Here is a 17,083-nt window from a genome sequence, read left to right as displayed (position 1 = left end):
GAAGGTGCAACATTGTAAAATAGGAGATTAAAATGCTAGCACTGTTTTTCTTGGTTTTTTTTAATCCAGTTTAGATCCTAAATTAGTTGTTAAAATTCCACCTTGCACAATAGACTGCATGTTGAATAGAAGAAAGACAAAAGAGATGCTTTTTTGCCTAAGCTTCTTGATGTAATGGCCCTCATCTCCAGCTTGTCCTTGAGTCTGTGAAGCACCTAGATACTGTTATATTCACATTGGTTTAGTTTTTCTTCTCAACCTTGTCAGCAACAAATTTTTTTATCTGCAGGTGCAACGCAACAGTGGTTTAAATATTTTGGCACGGGGATATGCTTGGGTGCTCTGTGTTTTCAGCAGTGTAACTGTTTTCAGCATCACCACTGTGATGGTGCTCTAATGCGTAGCCTTATAATATCACTTCTTTTCAACTCCGCTGCACTCTGCTCTTCTTACAGAAATGTAATAAAACTGAAACTAAAAGCAGATACTTTCATGTAACATCTTTACATTAACATCTTTTTTCTAGCAAATTGTATTCTTAATAATAAGCAAACTGGTTGAAACCAAACTGCTTTTATTGAGGTAGCTTATAGAGGCAAGACTTTTTTTTTTTTTTTTTTACACTGGAAACATCAGTGGCAAATTACAAGACTTTTTTTATGATGTTAAATGCTGTTGTAAGAAGCAATAAAAAGTGAATGTGGAAATGCAGGATGGCTGCTGAACAAGGCTGCCTGTCCTGGAGGCTAAAACTTGAGGTCGTCTGCAAACTGTGCCAGCATAGCTGCGACCAGTTGCTGTTGTCATATGAGGGGTCCTAAGCCTCCATTCACATTTTCCTCTAAAATTTTGAAATTTTGACACTCTGCATCAGGTTCATTGAGCAATTTACTGGTAATCAAAGTCAGAAGCATGGGGGTTGAACTAATCCTTGTCCCACAAATAACTCAGCCAGATGCGACAGGATGATTTGAAGAGCAGTTCTTTATATCCCTTCTGATAAAATAAATTAATTTTTCAGATCTTAATCCAAAACCTTCTAGTACCTGAGTGGGAAATCCATCTTCAAGTGGGTATGCCATACTGCAGTACTACTCTGTAAGTTCTCACCATGCTTTTTCCCAGATTCATTTTTTTGCGTGCCTCCTCACTAGCTAGACCTCTTATCATATTTATCTGCAAACCTGTTCCTGTCAGTTTATATCTCTGGGAGAAACTCTGATGGTGTTATGACTTACTGACTTGGAGTTGAGCTACTCTGTGGGATCTGCTGGTGTGACCTCCTTAGAGGATTCTGCACACAGGTGTGGGTGGATCATCCTAGGGGAGCTGAGTGTAGGATTGCAGCCATGGGCTCCAGCAGTCTTGCTTTGGCAGCAGAGGAAATCTTACACATGCTAATCATGAATACAATTTCTCAGAAAACCATTTCCTGAGGATGAGAAGAGACTTTTTGTATTTTAGAAAGAACAAATAGATTCTGAAGGACTTTTGACCCTGATCAGCAGTGGTACATAAAGCACTATCTTAGGTGGTAAGAGATCTTTAAAAAATCAAAAGATGAAAAATAATCATTAGCTTTTTTTAAATTACATTAGCTGCTCTGCTTTCTCCCTTGCTCTCTTTAGTGTTATTAGAAGCTGATGATACTTTACTGGCCTGTGTTGTTGGTATGGAACCTGTGAAATAAAGCTGCGCATTCTTGTCTAATGATTTTTTACTTCTATTTTTAGCTGAAGTTACAGTTCTTATACTCCTAGACTCCCTGCCATTTTTTTTTAAATTGCCAGTGTTATAGATTTGCTGCGTTGCTTGTTTAATTCTGATAAAATAGCTGATAGTTGGCAAGGACCTAGGTGATGAAATTTACCATGAAGTAAACAGTTTTTTTGGTTTTAAAAAGAGACTTTTCCAAGCCTTCTGCATTATACAACAAATTGCTCTTTTTTTCTACTTAACTAATTTATTTTTTCTACTAGAAATGTAAGTGTTTGAACAAGTGAGAGAGTGCAGCTGTCAGAAGATTAACCAGCTGAAAACTATTGTCAGCATTAATTTTGCTCTAATAAATGACTCTCTGAAGCTATTTAGCAGTCTGTAATCTAGATACAAGGCTATTGACCTATGATGGATAGTACTGGATTTTGTTTGTAAGCTTTGACTTAAATTGTCTACTTAATTTGCTGCAGGTCAGATCACAGGATTAGTGGTAAAGGCCATTATGTGGTTTGAATAAAAATAGCTAGAGGAATGGAATGAAAATCATTGTGTTTATTAATGTAGCAATCTTTGCGGTCATGTACATAGTAAACCGGTAGCCAACAAGATGACAATGACCTGTTTGTTTTAGCTCTAAATCTAGGCTTTACTTCAGCCCAGTTCCTGTGAGTTGCCTGGGGAGGAGTTGTTCAAGTGAGATTAAGGATTGGCTGCAAATAGGGTGTCTCTCAACCTGAGCAGGAAGATCTTTACCACCGTAGATATTTCAGTACCTCAGTAGTTGTTCTAGGAGCAGCAGTGTTGCATATATAGACTGATTTTTTTAAAAAGTTGTGGGTCTGACTGAATTCTTCTGGATGCTCCAGTTCTGGACTCACCAGTATAAGAAAGATACAGATTTAGTGGAGTGAGTCCAGCTAAGGGCCATGAAGATGATGAGGGGACTGGAGCATCTTTCATCTGAGGAGAGACTGAGAGCTGAGACTGTTTAGCACAAAGAGAAGGCTCTGGGGGATCTTACCAATGTGTATAAAAACCTGATGGGGAGAGAATGAAGAAGAGGAGCCAGACTCTTCTCAGTAGTGCCCAGTGACAGGACAGGAGGCAATGAGCGCAAATTAAAACACATGAAATTCCATCTGAAACATGAGAAAACACTTTTTTACTGTGAGGGTAGTCAAGCACTGGAAGAGGTTGCCTAGAGAGGCTGTGGGGTCTCCATCCTTGGAGATACTCAAAAGCCAGTGGGACACAGTCCTGGACAACCTGTTCTAGCTGACCCTGCTTGAGCAGAAGAGTCAAACTACATGATCTTGAGAGGTCCCTTCCAACCCCAACAATCCTTTGATTCTGTGATTCTAAGTTGTAATATAGGTTGATCAACCACTTCGTCAGTGGGAGGATCTTTCCTCTGTTGGCTATTTTCACATAATTGGCAGGTATTTACTATTTTTGAGCCCTTGATCTGTCAATTTTGTCTGAAATTATTCAATGAATTCAAAAGATGGTGCAGGCTGGAAGACAGCATGGGGGAGATAAATGCTTAGCAGATACAGAAAGGGGCATTGACACACAGAGACTGCATCAATTGAAATTTTTATGGGAAAGCAAACAAAGATTCTTCAAATTCTTCAGAGTGAGGAGCTGCAGTGTTGTTGTCCTTGATGTTGGAAAGGAGGTCCAATACTGACCACTTCATTCTTTAGCTGTGGTACAGCACTTACATAGTCTTAAGGCTTTAAGTTGAGAGAAGCTCTGATTAGCCTGCTATGGTTGCTATCAGAACTTTTTCTGCATGGTTGCCGTGATGGCTTAGTTATGGCCTTATTTTTTTTCTCTTTCTATTGTTTTTGTTGCATAATTTCATTTATTAATGGGGAGCAAGGAAAGCAGAAGTGTCCTGTTTAAGTGGCATATATTTCTAACAGAATAACTTTTTTGCTATTTGAGATTAGATTGGGGGGTTTGTTCGGTTGTTTTTTTTTAAAAAAGAGAAAGCTCTATCTTCAACTGATAAGCTTTGTAAGAGTGCATTTTCGTTTGTCACTAAGCAACATCTAGCTCAGTGAAGGCAGTTCAGTTACTATTTCAATAAAAACATTTATTAATGTTTATTATGGTAGCTAACTGGTGACAAAGAACTGTGAACCATAGCTGGAGAGCAGTCTGACTTACTGTAGAAACAGAATGGTCTGTCACATGGAGGAAGAACAAACTGTTTCACTTGAACATTGTTTGTAAGAACACTGTACCTAACTGAGCAAGTTTAATTTGAAAGTAGGTTGTCATCTGCAACTGTACATCCTAACGGGCCAAAGTTGGATGCATAGCACAGGAAATTTATAGTGGCTATGCTTCTTGCTGAAGTGAAAAATAGTGAGGAAGCTGATGTGTTCATCAGTTTGGGCCAAATTTTCCTAGCAGTTCTACCTGTTCAATGTTGGGGATGAGGAGATTAAGAGTGTATAAGTAGTTCATATTAGAATTAGGCTTCTTTGAAGGAATAGAATATTTCATGGAGGTGATAAATATCACATGAAAAATTTGCTGGTTTTGTGCTTAGGAACTGTATAATCAAAGAACTGTGGTCTGTGCCTGCAGACCTGTGGTAAAGACAGGATAGACTTACAGGAATAAAACTGGGAATTGTGTGTTTGTGTGTTTGAGTCATTTTTACATTGTTTTTTTACATAGTTCTTTGCATCATTTTATATGTGTTAAGTTTATGTGTAGGAAATTAACTCAAAGTTTCTCAAGTAGAATTTGGCTTGAGATTACGAATATAATAAACTGCGGAGATTCAGAAGAGTTGGTTTTATATGCCTATGTCTTTCAGATATTCAATTACATGAAAATCACGAAGCATAGATAAAAATTTAAATCCAGTGTTGTCTTGATTCAGGTGTTGGAGCTGCTCGAGCTGGAAACCTTACTTTCATGGTTGGTGGAGTGGAACAAGAATTTGATGCTGCCAAGGAGTTGCTGACGTGCATGGGTTCTAATGTGGTCTACTGTGGAGAAGTTGGAACTGGCCAGGTAATGCTTCCTGAGGGGTTACTAGTTATCTTAGTCTTTTTTTCATGTTGCTTTGTTTTTTGTTAATGGTACCTACTCTTTTATTCCAGAACTAATTGCATTATATCTTCGTCCTTATTTGCTTGTTTACTTGTCTTCAACAACGTGTTTCTAAAACAACCTCGTGGCACTCTTCTCCAGCATGTTGTATAGCTTACCACCAAAATATCTGACCTGGTGCTTCTCCACATCGGCTTGTTGAGATTTTGCTTCTTAGAGGACACAGGTTTTAATTTTGTTTCTCCTAAATTTAGATTTACTGAATGTTCTGAAAGACAAGGAGTCCCTACAGGCCATTCGTACTGAGCTACTGTACTAAGAAAAAAAGTATTTCCTAATCTATTTCCTAATTTCTGAAAGAACTATAGGGCAGCTTTCATTGACTTTATACTATTGTAGATCTGTACTTACTGGTGCTACCTTTAGAAGCGAGCTGTCAGAACATATTTGATCATACTGTCCAAGACTAGTTAAAGCTTCCTACATGTTAGCTCTATGAAAATGCAGAAACTAATCGACGGTTTAACTCCTTTTCAGGCTGCAAAGATCTGCAACAACATGCTCTTGGCCATCAGTATGATTGGAACTGCTGAAGCTATGAATCTTGGAATTAGGTTTGTTTGATTGATTTTTTAATTGGATTGAAGCATTTTTTTTCTGTGTTAACAGTTTTTGTGTTTTACGGTTGACTTTTGCTGAGACAATGATGATTAGATGGCATAGATAAACTCTCGCCAGAAATTATCTTATAAAGCCATTAACATGCTAAAGGAATTACTTAACTAAAGTAGGGCTCTTCAGAACAGGAATATTCTCTTGCATTGGCTGTATAGATTGTTGCGTTCTGCACCAGAAATTAAGAGTTTATTTGTTCTGCTGTAGTGCAATGTACAATAATGTTTGTCTTGCATTATAAACATGCAGAGGTAATATAGAGGTAACTTTTTGTTTGCATTCTAAGCTAATGTACAGCTATGGCTCTTGTTGGCTCTGTTTACTTTGTTAAATTGTTCCAAAATACACTGTAAGATAAAACTTCTACTACAGTGTGTATATCAAATTAAGATCAAAACATAAAAAAGAATATCTACCTTCCTGTTTGACTTTACCACTGCAATTTGTCCTAATTGCCAAAACTCCTGCTTTGTCAAAACGCTGCAGTATGTTACACTACACTCTTGTCAATGCTAAGAGTACCATTTCTTTTCTAGCAGGTGATGCATCTGACTTTTAAGAGGCAGAATATTAAAACAAAATTATTTTTCCTTTCCAATTGTAACCTATTTATTTAGCTATCCTCTTTGAGATTTTGTTTTGTTTTCCAATAGAGTGCATGCAAGTAGCAGTTCAGTATCACAGTATTTGAATCTTCATAAATTTTCTTAGCCAGATCTAAATCATTTTCAAGTTTATATACAGAGAAGTCCTCTGTTTGAAGAGATTATCTTGCAATTGTGTATCTTTTAAGGGCTCGTCATGAATTATTCATCTGCACAGTTGCATCCTTGAAATTGGCCTGCTAAAACTACAGATATTGTAGATACTTATCAACTGGGCTTTAGACTGTGTGTTCATGTGGATTTGATACACTATAAAAACAGCAAGAAGGCATCAAATGCTTAAATAAATAAAAAAGAACACCTACATGTGCGCACATACACAAGGCAATGTAATGGATTCACATTTCCTCTTAATTACCATATCAAGATGCAGTTGTTTTATTGAATTGCCCTTGTCTCAGATGTTAGACTATCTTGACCTATTAAGTTGTCATGTTGTAATTGAGATAAAAGAGGAATTTGCTTTGCATCAGTGCTAATTGGTTTATCAATATCCTGTACCATTTACATTTTAAAATTGAGAGTCTGTAAGATACTGAAGCATGTCTGCATCAAGTCGTAATAAAAACAGTAGTATTGTATACAACTATTGTAATCCAATGTAGTGTAAAGCTTTCATCAGGTTCTGTTCTAAGTCATGGTTCACTTAATAAAGCATATGCAACTGATTTTTCATTATATTTTTATCTACATTTGTAAGAATGATTAGAGTTAAAATTGAATATAAAATAAAATCAAGAGGTTTGGAAGACAGAAATTCTGGGCATGTAAGCCCTATGCAGAATGACTTGATGTCTGCAGCCACTGTAGCTTGAAGGTGTTTACAATTTTCATTTTTCATTTTATCCTTTTCCAGTTCAAATTTTGGCTGCATTTGTATTCAGCATTTGTAAGCAAAAATGCAGTGTGAAAGTGGCAATATACAAACCTTCCTACTCTTACAATCATGTAGTCAAGAAGGAACTGTACTTATTGTAGAAGAAACCTGCTGATTGTAACCTGAATTATACAAAGAGCAGAATCTCATTTAGTCCAAAATTGCATGAGGTTTAAGACAGAGGCCATAATTTAAAGCCTTATGAAGTAATTTAGAACACTTGCATTGATTTGAATGTTCTGTGATTTAAATCCTGGAGAAGATGACTTCTGCTTATAACTAGAATAAGAACTTTCCACTTTTGGTATGTTCAAATTTCTAATGTCCAAGTTAACAGTTGTAATTCTAATTATTAGAAGTTTTGCTGTATTAATAAATCTATTAGAATTTTTTTTCAAGTCTAAGACTCAAAGGATAGTATGGCTGCCTAGTCTGGAGAACGTAGGAAAGCTGAACTGGATTTATTAGATTGATGCGTATCTGGTAAAGAAAGTCTGACTCTGACATAATGGTGAAGGACACTGGAAATCTAAAAAATTCATAATAGGAATTGTGGATCATAGAGATGTTCTTAACTTCTAGATAGACTATAAAATATCTTCATGTCATACATTGTGTATATCTGCTACATCATTTAAATCTTGAGTTTTAGGGACTTTGGATAATTAATTATTCAAAATGTTGCTGACTGAACTAGATGTAACTAGAAAGTCATATTACAGCACCTTCCAGGAACCAATATATATTCTGAGCTTAAGTCTTCAAAACAGTGTGATATTAATTTCATTAATAAACCACTTCTCTAACGTTTTCATAAACGATGCAGCCTAAATTTTCATTTTCTGAAACAGAGAATTACTGGTTTATTCATTTCAGATTTTAAAACAACATCTGCTATTATTTTATTTATTTTATATTTTAAATCATAGAATTTTTCCAAACTTCAACATAAGTAGCAAATAGAATATGGTGAGGAGGAAGGAAAACTGACATTAGTGAGCAAAAATTCCACAATAAACTCCCAGAAAAATGGGCAATATTGCTATTTAATTTCTGCATTTATATTACACTTGGTTTTCTACTTTACTCTAACATCATATTCATGTAAATTATCTTCATTAGTAAATAAATCATCTTCATTAGTAATAATGAAGAGGTCCGTTCTCACTGGAAGTGATTTGGTTTAGATTCCGTAACTAATTTTTTTAAAAATCCATCCTAAGTTCTGACCACTGAAATGCTTGTTTTGTTTTTTCCATTAATTTCCTGATGCTTTATGAATGTTGCTACTAAAAGTTAGAAGATGTGGCAGACGTTCTGGAAATGAATTCACATTTTCATTTGTGGTTTTTTTTTTTCTAGCATGATAGTGCTTTCTAGTAGGAAAATCAGTTTTATGGATAATGTGCATATTGCAAAATACTGTAGTGGCTTACTGTGTCAAACCAATACACAAAGTACATGTAAACTTCATAAATAAGAAATAAAAACATTAAGTGATGCTGTCCACAGCCATAGACTATTTCTCTTTTTCTTTTTGATGATCATCTCAGTATCAGTAATTTTCTTTTACGGAGCCCTGTGTTCCAGTGATACAATGTCTAATATTAGCAAAATAAAGCTTAGAAATGAAATATTGCTGATACCTGGTTTGTGTTTAGGTCAGATGGAAGTTGCTGCCCGTCAGGCAGTTTGCAGTCCCTTCAGGCAGTTTGCAGTCCCTTCAGAACATGCCTGCACAGACTCGGGGAAGGTCTTGTGTAGTAACACAAGATAGGACAAGGTTGCTTAATGTGGTTTGGCTATAAGGGACTGGGAGAGCAGTAAGGGCTTTATGGCAATAACCACTGCAAAACCACGTTTGTACTTCCAACAGCAAAGTCGTCCCTACAAGGAGGGACTGTGGTAGCACCCAGATTTATGTCAAAAGCTGCAAATACAGCTGTTTCCCCAGCAATTTTACTGTATATGGATTTTTGCCTGCTTGCTTTTTTAGATATATAAAGTGGAAAGGCAGAACTTTGCCCTCTGATGCTGAGTCTAAATGGAGTTTCAGCCTCTAGATCTGGTTTCTGTTAGCACCCCTGGTCTGTAGATGGAAGACGAGCAAAAAGGGAGTCAACAGTGTAGAGAAGAGGATGTGCTTCAGGCTGAGGGATGATTAGCCCTGGGCACATCCCTACTGCAAATTTTAGAAAGAGCGCCTTGAAAAAGAATTCCTGCAAGAGCACTGTGGCTCTGCTGTCTTCAGCATGGGGCTATAGCAAGCTCTTGGCGATGGTTAGTAATGACACTTGAAAGCACTTGCCTTAAAACATCAATGGAAAAGTCATTTTCAGCTGTGTTAGACGAGTCCTGAGATTCTGCTTGAATATTTGCAACTTCATATGGTATTTATCCCAATCACCTTGAGGTGGGAAACTCTCAACTGTTCAGCTACTTCAGTTGCTACACCTTAAAATTAGACCAGGACGTATCTTTTTTGTGAGGTGCTATTTCAATTTTTCTGTCTGTTCCAGACTGAACTCTGGGAGGAATGGGTGAAAAATGCAGTATGTTGTTTTATCAAAGCTCAGCAAAACTTGAGTTTTGAGCAGTGGCTCAAAGACATCCTATTTTAACTTTTTTTTTTTTTTATATGTGTGTCCATTGTTGAGTTTCTGCTCTTCAGTTCATTAGGAATGTTATTGAAGAAGCATTGATTTGAGGGAAGCAATTGTTTTTGCTCTATTATAAATACAGTTAATACACAGACTTCTTTTCTGCTTATAAGGGAGAAGAACATTTTGGTAATTGTAAATTCACACGCGCATGCACAAGCTCTTGCTACACCCAATGGCAAGTTGTTATGGGGACTGGCAGACTGTCATCATTTTGATAGCTTGAGCAGTATATCTCTTGAACAGCAATGGAGCTCTTATGCAGAGAGTATCATATGTTCCCAGCCAATTTACAGGGAAACGGCAATAACATTTTATCATGGTTGAGAGCCCAGTAGCTGCTTCCTATTAAACTTGCCCTTTCAGATACCTGTCTTGGATTAATTTGTTGATTTCAAATGGAAACTCAGTCTTCTCCACTGAAGCATGACTTTCTAGGATAGACTCTCACTGAATGACAATTACTGTATATTCTAGCTGGTTTCAGACGATTATAAGCTTTGGGCACAGTGGAAGACAGAGGACTTCTTCAATAACTGATTTTAATATATGTCTAATTTTAACTGTCAGTTATATATGCACCAGTGGATGAATCCTCAGAAAGATGAAATGCAAAGCACTTCTAACTTGCTCTTATTAATGATACACTTGCTGCAAAGGAGAAAAAAAAAAAAAAATAGGTTCAGGTCTCCTGAAGAGAATCTGCATGGTGTTTAAGAGCAACGAAGTTTGAAGAAGCAGGGATTTAAACTGACACTGTCTTCCTTTTTCTTTTTCTGGAGCAAAAATGTGCCAGATCTACTGCAGACAATATTTACATATCTGTGTAATACACATATATCTTTTGGAGTATGTTTTCAAGGAGAGGTAGTTGGAACACCATAAGAACAGCATTTTTCAGGAGGGTTATGAGCATTTTGAAATAATAAGCTCTCTGTCTTGCGGTATACTCGCAGCTATAATTACGGGCCTCTGCAGGCAGCTAGATATGGCACAAGCAGGCACTACGTTGCTAAAAATACTGATCTGGATGTAACAATGATAAGGAAACAAACAAGCCAAGGGGTTTGTTTTGGCCAAAAAAGCAACCTCTGAGCATTTGAAAGCTCAGGCGGTGTCTGCTCCCAATGCGGGGGTTTTTTTAATGACAACAGTTAAAGCAGTTATTCAGAGTGGTTCTTGATGAAGACTTCAGTGCACTAGACAAGATAAAGGTACAGTTAAAATACTGTGAAAACATACTGGTGCTGGAAAATACTTTTCTTTTTTTTTTTAGATAAATGGATGTTGAAAGCATTCAATTGAGTCAGAGAGTTGGAAAAAAATAGGGAGGAGAATAAAGCCTGATCCCATTCAGGCCAGCAGGAGACTTTCCATTGAATTCCAGGGGCTGCTGCATCAAGTTATAAATCAAACTGCACAGCAGTAATGCTAAAAAGCTACCTTTGCGATACAGAAAGTGATCTTGCTTTGCCATAGGAACCATGCTGTAGGGCCCACTGTCTTAATTGTAGTTTTTCAAATCCTAAATGCCTACTGGAATAAACAGACATAAATTTTAGCAACCGTTCCATTGGTAATGAGCTTTTCTCATCTACAAATTAAAACCTTGAGTGCTACAGCACCTGGGAGCAGTGTTAGGATCGCCATGGCTATGGAGATCTGCAAAAAGTCTGTGGCATAAGAACTAAGGTAAAGAGTGCTGACTCCTATAAAAAACCTTTATAGAAGGCTGTGATATATCCGTTTTAAAATGTCCTTTTCTCATCTTGGATTGTTACTGGAGATAACTCTCTTGCTTTTCTTTTTTGTCATGAGCGTAACTGAACACAAGGCCAAATAAACTGCTGCTGCTTGTCATTGGTATAAATGCAATTGGTATAAAATTACCCGTGCAACTTAATATCAGCATAAATGTGAATTCGTAAGAGGGTTAATTTCCTGTAATATTGAAGAACTTTCAGGGTCTACATTGAGCAGCAGTTTATGCTATCAGCTCCATGATAGAGCAAATGCCGTTTCTACTTGGACAAGCTTTGCTTTATCACAATCAGTAACCTTATCAATAGTTGACCCAGAACTATAATAGATGTTTGCGAACAGATAATATAGGTCACAGTGAGAGGCAGCCTTACTTCATAAGCAAGAGTATATAGTGAAGATTTAATAATAGCAAAGCAAAGAATGTACCGATATATACAATAGTAATATTTTTGAGAATTGTAGCATTTTTGTTCACGTTATTAAACAGGATCATTTCAATTATCTTGCTTACATCAAAAAGCACTAGCGTTCATGTATAAACACATCGCACAAGTACTTTCATGCTGCCACACTTGCTTGTGAATTTTTTGCCTTGTTCAGCTTTAGAGAATATCATTTTGATATGAGGAACAAGTATGTGACCTAGTAGTAGTCAGAACAGAGAATGCCTTTTAGTAATTGAAATATGAGGGAACTACTGTTCTCACAGAACCTTTATTTTGCTTGCACTTTCAAAATTGCTAGTTGAAGGGGATTTGCTTAGTGCAAAAGGAGGAAAGCTCTGAAAACCTACTGCTTAAATGGTGGATTGATGCTCTTTAATTTAAGGTACAGCATCCCTTCCCCCAATATCAATACTCTGTCATTTTTCATGACTTATAATAAAGGGAGAGAAATGATGGTAGGTTTCTAAGATATAAAACAAGTCACCCATGTCTTGTGCATTTTGACATTAACACTTCTCTTCCTTGACCTTTGACAGATTAGGCCTTGACCCAAAGCTGCTGGCCAAAATCCTAAATATGAGCTCAGGTCGCTGTTGGTCAAGCGACACGTACAACCCTGTTCCTGGAGTGATGGAAGGAGTACCATCTGCTAATAATTATCAAGGTGGCTTTGGAACAACACTTATGGCTAAGGTACATAACGCTTGCATGTGAAGTATGCACAGTTGCTTCTCTCTGGGCTTCTGCAAACGTTCTTCTCAGTGGAAATTTATGATTACAGGGAAATATGCGTGCATGAACTGGGGGGAACCCAACCTCTTACTGTAGCTCTGAATTAATGAGTTGTGTAGGGGGCTTTTCCTTAGCCTCCAGCCTCTTTCTAGCCACTCATACTGATGAGCCACTCAAGGAGATTATATGCACTGTCATTTTGAGTTCTGCCTTAATCCAGGAGTCCTGATGGACTTGTGTGTGTGGCAAGCATTCAGCAAGCCATTTAGGTGCCTCTTGCATGACTGGTCTAGAATTTAGGAGCCTAAGTTTAAGAAAGCTATTTGGAGAAATCCATCTTTCATTCACAGCACAGTTGTTAACTAAATGTCTTCTTTGAATCCTGAGAAGAGCTGGATTTATATCATACTATTCTTGACTCATGTCAAGACAGCCTTTGAGCTTTATTTTGAGTGGCAGTTTCATTTACGTCAACTGCAAAATGAATGTAAGGAACCAGGTATTTCCAAAGTAAGCATTGGAAGCAGATTCTGAGAGAGAAGCTGTTTCCCTATTCCAAGCTGAGAAAAAGTGGTTAGAATAGTTGGTACAGTGAGACATCTGGAAGATGTTGTCAGTTCCAAAAGAGTATGAGAGGAGCCATAAACTATGCTCTGATTTTTACTTTTCCAAAAAGGTCATCAAAGGGCAAATTTCTTTCAGAGCTGTTTTGTACTATTTCACTCGAGGAATCTCCAGCCTCAAGAGAAAAGGTGCAAAATACTTTACAACCTGAAGCTAAATATAAGCTTTACTTACATTTTGTATTTTTTTCCTTCAAAGCTGTAATTCATAGAATGGAATTTAAAAAACCAAAACAACCTTCCTTCACTTTGGAATCAGGACTCCTTGTCCATTTAATTATTGAGAAGTTGTCTGATGTTTCAACCGTCTTGGAGCCACAGTTTCATTATTAAAGTGAATAGGTCTGCTTTATGAAATTGTATTTGTGCTGGCAGTCTATCCAGAATTTTCAAGGGTTGCTTCTGTGAATGCCCCTTCAGAGAGAAATAGATTGCAATCACCACTACCAAAACCAAGCACCTTCACTAGTTTCGAATTAGATGATTTTGCCATTCTACTATTTCATGACATTATTTAAGCTTTGTTGAATAAAATGGATAATATGGCAACAGATTTCACAGAGAGGGTTTAGAAGAGGCTAGGAATATGTCATGGAATATCTTATTCCATGTAGTAAGTGAGGTTAAAGTAACTGTTCCTAGATTTGTCAGGTCATCAATCTTTCAACAGAATTGCTAGACAGGAAGAAATGAACTGCCTTGATGCAGAAGAAGAGTATTTTGGATCATGTGACATCTAATATGTATGTTTTTCCCACTTTCCTAGATCTTGAAGTCATTCAAGGGTAATAGGAAGAGTAACTATAATTCTGATTTGTATCAGAATGACCTTTATAGAGCCGATTTACAGATTGAAGTGACATTTAGAGAGTAGAGTAAGATCTTGAATTTCCTTGTGCTAATTCAAATCCAGACACACAGAAAGTAAAGACCTGTCTTGTAAGTCATTCCTGAGAAGCCAAAGGTGCTCTCAGCAGTACTACAGTCTCTCAGTTCTTCTGTATCAAAGACTTCTTATTTAAAAAAAGTCAAAAACACAGCAAATTCTATAAAGCACTGTAGTCCTGACTGGACAGAAAATCCAGGCACTTCCTAGTAACACTTGGTAGTGTTTTTTGCAACTTTCTTGAAATGTGGACTGCAAAATTGATTTCTCTAGCAAGACCTTATAAAGGCAACCTTGAGTTCAGGCATTACTTTTGTACTTAGGCAAGAGATCTGTTTATATATCTAGGCCCTTGTTAACTTTTCCTTCTTTGGTTTGTTTCATGTCTGCTTCAGCTTAGAATTCAAGACATCCTCCAGCCTGGTGTGGCATTTCTGTCCTGCATGCGTGCAGCTGACTATTTCTAGCTAACAATGGTTACTCATAGTACCTGATACTTGCTTTTGAGTTCTGTCCTATTTATTTCAGATTATAGCTGTAGTTGACCAAGGACTCTTGGAGGACAGGTTTCAAATTCATCCTCTTTGCAACCTCCCCTCCTTTTTTTTTTCCCCCCAAATTTAGTGTTTAAAAGTGTGGTAGGATTATTCTCTGTATCCCTTTATCTTCAGTCATTAAAGAAAACTTCGAGTTGTAGCAGACATAGGACAGTCCCCTAAGGAATTCTTTAATACATCCTTCCAGTTAGACTGCAAACCATTCATAATCACAAAGTGGGCTATGCCTCTCGTTTCACTATTAACTGGTCACATTACAGTAAATGTATGTAAGCTAAGTGGCTTCAATTTTGTTGTTATTTAGATCCCTCCTGCTTGATTTTTAACCTGGTTTTAGAAGGAAAGATGTCATCTTGCCCAAACAAGAAAATTATGTCATTAGAATCTATGTGAAATGCTTAAGTGAATAGCCAGGGAAATTTTATTTTTGGAGATGACATAACAAAATGGGGAAAAAGATTCTGAGTCTTGCTACCAGGTAGTGATCTAGAATCTTAACATTCCTCTTGTCTGGAAGGAGGTTTCATGCCTTGCAAAATTTGGTGATTTTCTGTTGAATAACACTGAGTTACTGTTTTAAAAATTAAAACTAAACAAGTTCCCTTCTTCCAGGACTGAAATTTTAAGGCTGGAGTATTGTATTTGTTGGCAGTAGAGTTCTCTTCACAATGGAAGCCAAATAACCTATAATATGTACATGACTATTTATATCCTTGTTTCTCCCCTGAATTTTTCTCTTTTTCTTTCCCTCTGTTCTTCCTCTCTGCCCTCTTCCTCCCTCTTCTTCCTCCCCACAGGATCTTGGCTTGGCGCAGATTTCTGCCACCAACACAAAGACACCGGTTCCTTTGGGATCCCAGGCACATCAGATCTACAGGATGATGTGTGCAAAAGGCTATGCCCTGAAAGACTTCTCATCTGTGTTCCAGTTTTTACGGGAGGAGGAAACCTTGTGAGCTGTCCTTTGGAAATGGACATAACAACAAACCACATTTTTTTATCCTTACAACTCATTTGAGAAGTATGTGGGTTTAATCAAATACTGTGCATCCTGATCCCATACAGAATAATCATCTTTGGTTGTCTAGATCACAACGAACTCCAGGGTTTTTTGATAATTCTTGAAAAAGCAAGCCGGAGGAGGGAATTGTTTGGCAATTAGCCACACAGGGATTTCTTTCTTTTTAAGAACCATCAAAGTTTGTTGTTTTTTTTTTTCACTAGATGCAATAAATAAATATTTTTTTTATGAAACACTTAACTGTTTGCATATAAAATAACTTACATTATGGCTACAAACTTAGGTGACTGTTCAATAGTAAGAGAATGTTATACAGTGATTTTATGATATATAGTGATCTATTAAAATTACAAATTAATACTTTATGGAAAAAGGGAAGTTTTGTTTGATGAAGAAACACAGCTTGAGATGGACTTTTTTTTCCCTTGGACCTACTAGCCTTGTGTTGATCAGTAGTGAATTTTTCCTGGGATTCAGGTTACAGATTAAGTTTATAGGCACACATTTCTAAGTGGAGAGCTGTTACAGCATGTTCACCTGATAGACTTAGTTAAAATAACATATAATGTGTGTCCCTCTTGTAAATCTCCGTTATTGTATTTTGCTAACCCAATTTTATATTCTGTCACACATTTTCAGAACTCAAAAACAGCACTTATCAGAAATTCTAAGAAAGTGTACATTTGTTTTAGGTAATTACTGAAGTATTTTAAATCTAAACAAACCCATTATTTTGAAAAGAAATAAAAATCTATACTGGTAAATACTTGCTGTATGATTATTTGCTTTTTGGTTTGATGCACTCTTGTACGCACACAGTTAACTAAAAACTGGTACTAAGTGGTCTTATTTTTTAATTTTCTTGGTTTTCTACAGAATATCTTGCAAAACCAAACTTTGCAAGAGCAGTTGTTGTGAAATGCAGATGGTAATATATTTGCATATGTATTACCTTAACCATTCACGATCTCCTTGGTCTTGCAAAAGTACAGCTACACACTTGGCTTTATGATTATGAATACTGATGTTGATTTCACTAGAATACTCACATTCAGACTTACTTGCAGGCTCTAGGCTTTATGGTCAATTATGCATTTATATTCCTGTTTTAGTTGTATGACGGATCCTTTTATGTATGCACATTTGTGTAACAAAATTGTGTGCTTGAATTAACTCAGGTCTGAATAATCTTCTGAGATTCTGAGAGCTTGGACATTATATTTTAATACATTAGTAACATCATACAAAAGTCATTAAACAGTACTGTGATCTGTTCTCTCAGTTTTCTTTGAAAACTGTTTTACATTCTAGGTTATTCAGGGATTTGGGGCTCGTTAATGTTGTGTATGAGTGTAGAACTACTGGGAGCAATCTTACGTTAAA

The 17,083-nt window shown here is 36.8% G+C and overlaps 1 protein-coding gene across 1 annotated transcript in view; it reads left to right on the top strand.

Moving 5' to 3' along the window:
* HIBADH (3-hydroxyisobutyrate dehydrogenase) overlaps nucleotides 1-16,465 on the top strand; it is a 77,687-nt gene extending 61,222 nt beyond the window's left edge. The window contains exons 4-7 of the mRNA XM_010285268.1: nucleotides 4,622-4,755; nucleotides 5,332-5,408; nucleotides 12,418-12,574; nucleotides 15,477-16,465. Of these exons, the coding sequence (XP_010283570.1) occupies nucleotides 4,622-4,755; nucleotides 5,332-5,408; nucleotides 12,418-12,574; nucleotides 15,477-15,635 (527 nt within the window). The 3' untranslated portion in view covers nucleotides 15,636-16,465. The remainder of the gene's footprint in view (nucleotides 1-4,621; nucleotides 4,756-5,331; nucleotides 5,409-12,417; nucleotides 12,575-15,476) is intronic.
* The last annotated feature ends 618 nt before the right edge of the window (nucleotides 16,466-17,083 follow it).

The sequence above is a fragment of the Phaethon lepturus genome, unplaced genomic scaffold (assembly GCF_000687285.1).
Source record: "Phaethon lepturus isolate BGI_N335 unplaced genomic scaffold, ASM68728v1 scaffold224, whole genome shotgun sequence".
In the NCBI taxonomy this organism is placed as follows: Eukaryota; Metazoa; Chordata; class Aves; order Phaethontiformes; family Phaethontidae; genus Phaethon; species Phaethon lepturus.
Note: the sequence above shows the minus strand (reverse complement) of the source record. Positions and strands in the feature narration are given on the sequence as shown.